Here is a 6574-nt window from a genome sequence, read left to right on the forward strand (position 1 = left end):
GGCCATTTTTTGGTTGCAGCCATCATTGTTGTTTGGCGGGTCCGGGCTGGGGATTCGAACCTGCCACCTTAGGTGTATGTGGCTGGTGCCTTAGCCGCTTGAGCCACAGGCGCCGAGCCACCTTACCCTATCTTTATACCACCCTGGCAAGTTCTGGCCTTTCTCGTATAGCTTGGCATACCCATTGCCCAGATTCATGGACCAAACTGCCCAGGCTGCAACTGCCTGAACTACTGGCAATCTGAGAGTTATAAACATCTGACTGACATATGACTCACACTTATGAATGGAGGTGATTACAGGTAATAGGTAAATGTACCTATTCCAACTTACATACAAATTCAACTTAAGAACCAATCTACAGAACCTATCTTGTTCATCACCCAGGGACTGTCTGTACCAAGTTTCCTTCCTCAAAGAAGGCAGCGAGGAAGGGAGACTAAGAGTGGGTTAATAATGGTTTTCTTCTCACTGTCTGTCAATACAGTTAAATGCAGAATCACAAGGAGTTTGCAATGGTTAATATCTGAGGAGTGAAATTATGTGCTCATTTCGGTATTGCTCATTTCACAAAGAGCATGTATGACATTTGAAATTGGAAAAAATAGAGATGTCTTTTAGTTTTTCAAAATTAAGTTAGGAAATCAAAGCGGAGTGAGGAAATAATCGAAAAAGGCAAAAGCAAGGATAAAATAGGATAAAGTGAGTATCCTAAATCTATTCCATGGGTCTTGTATTTTAATCATGTAGCATTCCCAGGGTGGGGCCCAGCACAGACCTTGTCAGCTGCTATCGTTGGACTTAAAGGGTTTCAGTCACTCTCTGAAGCTCGGACTGCCCCTAGACTGAATCAGAGTAGTTGGTGGCCCAAGGAGAAGCTAGAGGGGGGTCAGGCACAACATCCTGGCCCCCCAGTGTCACATCAGGCTCCCAGGGAAGGGGAGGTGGATCCTCGCTACTTCCCTGCAGGGTACCATGAGTCAGAAATGGCCTTATTGGTTTTGACAAGCTCCGCCTGCAGGGTTTGAGTGCAGCTCCCCTGCCAGCCTCTTCTTAGGCTCTTTCTGATGTCCTTCTGACTATATCCTCTTGGACAGGCTGGCATCTGCTCCTAGAGAGTCTGGTGGTTTCCCTGGGAGCCCTAGGTTGTAATTTCAGTTATCAAGACAACAAAATTAAAAATTAAAAAGCGCTTATAATGAGTCTCATTTTTTTCTGCATGCCTGTGGGCTGCCCAGTTTGTCCAACCTCTCTCTGACTTGGCATGCAGCATTAGCTCAAAGGGCAAGAAGAAATCAGCCAACCAAAAATGATTCTTCGGACACCTATTGAATACTAGACATACCAAACATCCATTCTGTTCAAGACGATGATAGGGTCAAAGCAGAGGAAGAATACTACCAATGATAGCTGTTGCTGTATATTGAAAGCTTGGAAAGCCCCTGCACAAGTTCTGGAAGATTCCTTTTGGATCCTGGTGAGTGCTAACGCGGGACATCTAGTAACCAATGCTAAATTAGAATGCGTGGTACCTCTGAGGGGCTCATGCCCTGTGGTCTGGCCAATCAGAATCCTTGGCCACAGTGATTGGCCACATACGCTTCAATGAGAGCCAATGAGGCTCAGTGTAGGGAATGTTGCAACTGTAGGGAAGCGAGAGTCACTTTTTCAGTTTGAGTTGCTGAGTGGCATGTGAGCCTCCTTCTGCCGGCAGGTATCCGCCATCATGGAAAGAGTTTGCCAAAAAAAAAAAAAAAGCCAGCAGAGAGTGAAGAGATGAAATGAAGGAGACTAAATCCTAATGACATCATCTAAGCTCCTAGTAGAGCCTAAAGCGGGCTCTAACCCTGTGCTTTGTAGCTACATAGGCAAAAAAATTTCTTCTTTTTGGTTCTGGCCAGTTTAAGGAGGGTTTTCTGCCAGTTTGTGCCCTGATGCTCTGACTGAGCAAACGTTGTGCCCAGAGACTTGAGCATTTGAGGGAAGCACTCCTCCAGATCTCATCCAGCCTCCAGAAGTCTAACAAAGGAAACATGTTCTGCCAGACAACTACCCATGTCTGTCTGAAAGTGCAGTGAGCCCATAAATACCAATAGAAGCAGTAGCGTGCCAGCAAAAGAGCAAATCTCCTCAAACTAGCTGTGCCTCCTTGGACAAGCCACTGTTTCTTTCTGAACATTGACTTTTCTCACTTGCAGTATGAGGGTAGTGTGGGAATCATACTATCTACCAGATAGTATTGTCAGCATCACCAAAGGCAATACCAGAAAACACCTACCACAGTGTCTGGCACATAAGAAATGCTCAACATTTATTCTGACTGTTTCCAGAAAGCTGTTTGCAGGAGGTGATCTTGAAGGACCCATAAGGAGTTGAAGGTAAGGATTAGAATTGTCAGCAAACCTTTTTGCTTGCTTTCCCTTGAGCAACATAAGACCAGGGGTTGCCTCTTCCAGAGCAGCCTGGTGGAATGGAAAGGGCTCAGGTATCATGGTGGAAACTTGATTCTAGTCCTGGTTCTGCTGCCAGTCCAGTGAAGGGCTTTGGGTAAGCTACCCCCACCCACTAACAATGCGCCCACTTCAGAAGCCATAAAAGTCACCACCTTCCTCCTCTGCTTTCTTCATAGAGCCAGGAGCACACCTTGTTTATTGCCATATCCCAAATACTCAGCCCAGTTCCTGCCTTGCTGGATAGACCATTCCAGAATCCCCATTACATGAGTGATTAAAGTGTGGTCATAACATCAACCTCCCTTTCTCTTTGTGTAGCTTATCATTGGAATGTACCAGAAACAGATCCTAAGGAGACTGACTAGCTGATGATTTTTCACAAACACCTCTCCCCTTACCTGTAGCCCTTATGAACACCCAGAATAACTGGATTCCATTTTCATGTCTCCCTGGAACTTCAGATGGCCCTCCAGGTATCAAGCTATAACCTCCAGGAAGACACTAAGGAACAGTCAGGAATCTGAAACCAAGCCAGGGGAAGCTAACGGTAAGAGTTACCTTAGGAAGAAGAGGGGGTCTAAGGCTTCAGGTCTGTTCACCTTTAGCTGACCCTTCTCTCTTCACTAAGCTTCCCAACATGCTCACAGCCCTGGCTCCTGTGTTCTTCCCTCCACATCCAAGAATTCAGAGTGCTGCCAATGAAAGGGTGAGTACAGAGAGCTATTTCCTCAGAGCCCTCCAGGTTCTCATACACCCTGTCCAGGAACAGATGGTCCCCCCTTGGAGCCTGACTCTATGTGCCTAGACTTTCTCTCCTCCACATGCCCAGGGTCTGTCTGGGCCAACTCCTGGGCAGGGGCTGCTCTCAGCTGCTCCCACTCTCCTCTACTGGTAGTATGTTTCTCTCTGTATGTATCTGAGGTCCTGTGGGCTCCCAACCAGTTCAATCCTCCCTCCCTGCATGGCCAGTAGGCAAGATTCCTCAGGTCTTCCCTCTGGCCTGAAGAACTCTTAGACATCCTTTAAAGCCCAAAGCCCAACTCTTTTTTTTTTTTTTTTTTTTTTTTGAGACGGAGCCTCAAGCTATCACCCTGGGTAGAGTGCCATGGCATCACGCTCACAGCAACCTCCAACTCCTGGGCTCAAGCGAGTCTCCTGCCTCAGCCTCCCAAGTAGCTGGGACTACAGGCGCCCGCCACAATGCCTGGCCATTTTTTGGTTTCAGCCATCATTGTTGTTTGGCAGGCCCGGGCTGGGGATTCGAACCCACCACCTTAGGTGTATGTGGCTGGCGCCTTAGCCGCTTGAGCCACAGGTGCTGAGCCCCAAAGCCCAACTCTTCTGAGATGTTTTTGTCTTCTCTGCACCCTAAACGTTAGTTTCTTTCTCAGCACAACACAAATACAGATGACCATAGAAGCTACACGACGATGTCACACAAATAAAACACATACAATTTCACAACCCAGAAAGTGTTTATCTTTCTTGAAAAGTGGGCTACATTCAATGCTGTATCATAGCTGTGTCCCTCTCCTCTGTTCACACATGCACATGTACAAACGACACCACAAAAACCACAGGTATTTGTTCTCTACTTGTTCACAACAGAGACACAAAGTCTCTACCACACCAACATGTACTCACAGGACACACATCACACCAATACACTGATGCACCCCATTTTCCATTCCTTCCTCCTTCACTGGCACTTACACAACGTACATGCGGAGAGTTTCTCTCCTGGACATGCAAACGCACATACTGGGAGAGCCATCGCTCCTTCTCTCTGCTTTAGTCGCCTTCCTTCTCTCCTCTCGCAGTGCTTTCTCTTTCCCTACACACACACACACACACACACCCCCGCAATAACACACTCCAAATATAGTCAGTCTGTTTTTCTTTCACACATAAACACACAGGCATGCGGAATCCACCCCTCCCCCCTCCCAGTTTCTGTCTCCTCTCCTCCGTTCTCTCTCTCTCTCTCACACACACACAGACATATACACACACATATACACACACGCACAGCTGCAGCGCCCTGGGTCACACTCCAGTGCAGGCGCCAGACGGGAGACAAAGGTCGCTGAAGATCCCGGCACGCCACACTGGACACAGCTGAGCCTCTCTCGGCACAGCTGAGCCTATCTGGCTCCACCCGCCCCCAAAGCCAGTCTCCGCGAGGTCTGAAGGCCGCACCCCAAGCAGGAGGCTTAGACCGCGCCGGCCCTCTAGAGACCCCATGCAGCCGGGGCCTCCAGTACCTGGCGCGCCAAGGGTTAAGGAGCCCGCGGAGGCGGGGGCAGTCCAGCCTCCGGGTGTGATTGGCTGCCCCGCCCCGGCCCGAGCCTTCGCGCCCTGCCATTGGCCCGACGGTGGGTCCCGCCTCCTTGGGACTGGGCGCCGGAGTCGCGCGCTCGCCCGCGGGGAGCCGAGCGCGCCGCCGGGGCCAGCCAGCCGCGCCGTCCGTGCAGCGCGGAGAGGAGCGGGAGCCCAAGCCGGGAGTTGACTGTCCGGCACCGGGAGCGGGGAGCAGCGCGGGGTCCAAGCAGAGTGCGCGAGCTATGGTGAGTGCCGTGCCCGGCCCGGCAGTCTACCAGCCTCGACGTCCCCGGCGGCGGCGCCGCGGGCGGCACTCGGGGCGGCCCAACTCGCGGGGGGCTGGGCGCTGGCTGTAGCGGCGTCCCCCGCCCGGCTCTTGGAAGGCCTGGAGTCTGGGGGCGCCTGAGCAGGGCTTGGCTCGCTGCGCTGCGCTGAGCTCGGTTCCGTCGGGGGCGGCCGCGCTGAGCTTCGCTCTGGGCGGCTGGCCCGGGCTGGGTGTGAGAGAATCGAGGTGGCCAATTCTGTTTGGGGATATTTGGAGTGCCGGCATTCCTGGACTCGGCTTGTCTTGAAGATTCTGGGAAGCCAGGCCAGGTCAGGTTCGCAGGTGGCGGCGATTCTGATGAGTCTTGATCCAGGCGGGACCTGAGTGTCCGGGGACGCTGAGGTCAGTCCTGGTCTCCACTTGGGGAATCGTGGGTGACCGTGACCAGTGCATTCTGAGCGCTGGGTTGGGGACTGCTCATACCTTGTAGCCTAAAGGGTAGAGGTGGTGGCTGAGCATCGAAGTCCAAGACTGTCAAGAGACCAGGGGAAACTTGGGGGCCCTGCGCCCAGTGATCCTATCTCTCCAGCATCTCCCAGTACTGGCTCCTCCAAGGAGCGGTTTGTTGAGGTGGAATGTTGACTGGGATGACACCAGAGAGAAGGGGAGAGGGATTTCATGAGGGTCTCTGAAACCCCCAAAGAGAAAAACATTTGATCTGGGCTGGGCTGCTTGAGGGCTGTTGGGAGGGGTGTTGTCCCTGGAGCCCAAGAGCCAAGGCCCTTCGTTAACCTCTCCGAGAACTGGTGATGCCTCTCCATCACAAGATGTAGGCCACCTACCTCTCTTCTGCCTCTTTTCCTATGGACCACTGCTCCCCTCCCCCCCGCCCATATCCTAGTCCTGCTCTGTGCCCTGTGAAGTGGGTACAAGCCTCTATTTAGGTCCTAAAGAGGGCATGGGCTGTGATTTTGGCTGCTGGTCCCAGGAGTGTAGCCATCTCCACTTCTCTGTGATGCTGCTGCCCAGATGGGGAATAATGGAGCAGGATGGACTTTCTGTTAGCTGAAGAGTCCTCCAGTGACTCCCAGGACCAATCCCTGCTCTGAGGAGAGCTGGAGTCTTCTCACAACCTCCTGTCCTCCCCCTTTCCATCTCCTCTCTTCTCGTCCGGCTGGTGTCTTCCCTTAATACACCACCTCTTGCCTCTCTGGAGTCAGTAGTAATGGTAATAATGGAATGATGACTTAATTCTAGACCTGAAGGTGCTCAGAGACCACCTTGAACTCAGCCTGCCTCCTTGCTTAGGCATCTCCCCTGGAACACTCAGCCTGGAAGGGCTCAGTGGCAGAGGCACACCACCTGTGGACCAGCACTTGATTTAAAGTCTCAGTATATGGGGGGAAAAGGGGGCTAAGAATTGGAGGTTTAATATCCTCTCTGCCTTTAAGCCCAACCTATATAAGTTACTCAGAAAGAGAACCTTTTCCTCCTTAAAAAAAGAAAAAAGGTTCCAGCTCCGCACCAGTATCAC

General features: G+C 51.6%; 1 protein-coding gene across 1 annotated transcript in view; it reads left to right on the forward strand.

Annotated features, from left to right (window-relative positions):
• Positions 1-4853: 4853 nt before the first annotated feature.
• ECE1 (endothelin converting enzyme 1) overlaps positions 4854-6574 on the forward strand; it is a 113539-nt gene continuing 111818 nt past the window's right edge. The window contains exon 1 of the mRNA XM_012801552.2: positions 4854-5020. Coding sequence (XP_012657006.1) covers positions 5018-5020 — 3 coding nt within the window. The 5' untranslated portion in view covers positions 4854-5017. The remainder of the gene's footprint in view (positions 5021-6574) is intronic.

This window comes from Otolemur garnettii, unplaced genomic scaffold (genome assembly GCF_000181295.1).
Source record: "Otolemur garnettii isolate 467f Iridium unplaced genomic scaffold, OtoGar3 scaffold00009, whole genome shotgun sequence".
In the NCBI taxonomy this organism is placed as follows: Eukaryota; Metazoa; Chordata; class Mammalia; order Primates; family Galagidae; genus Otolemur; species Otolemur garnettii.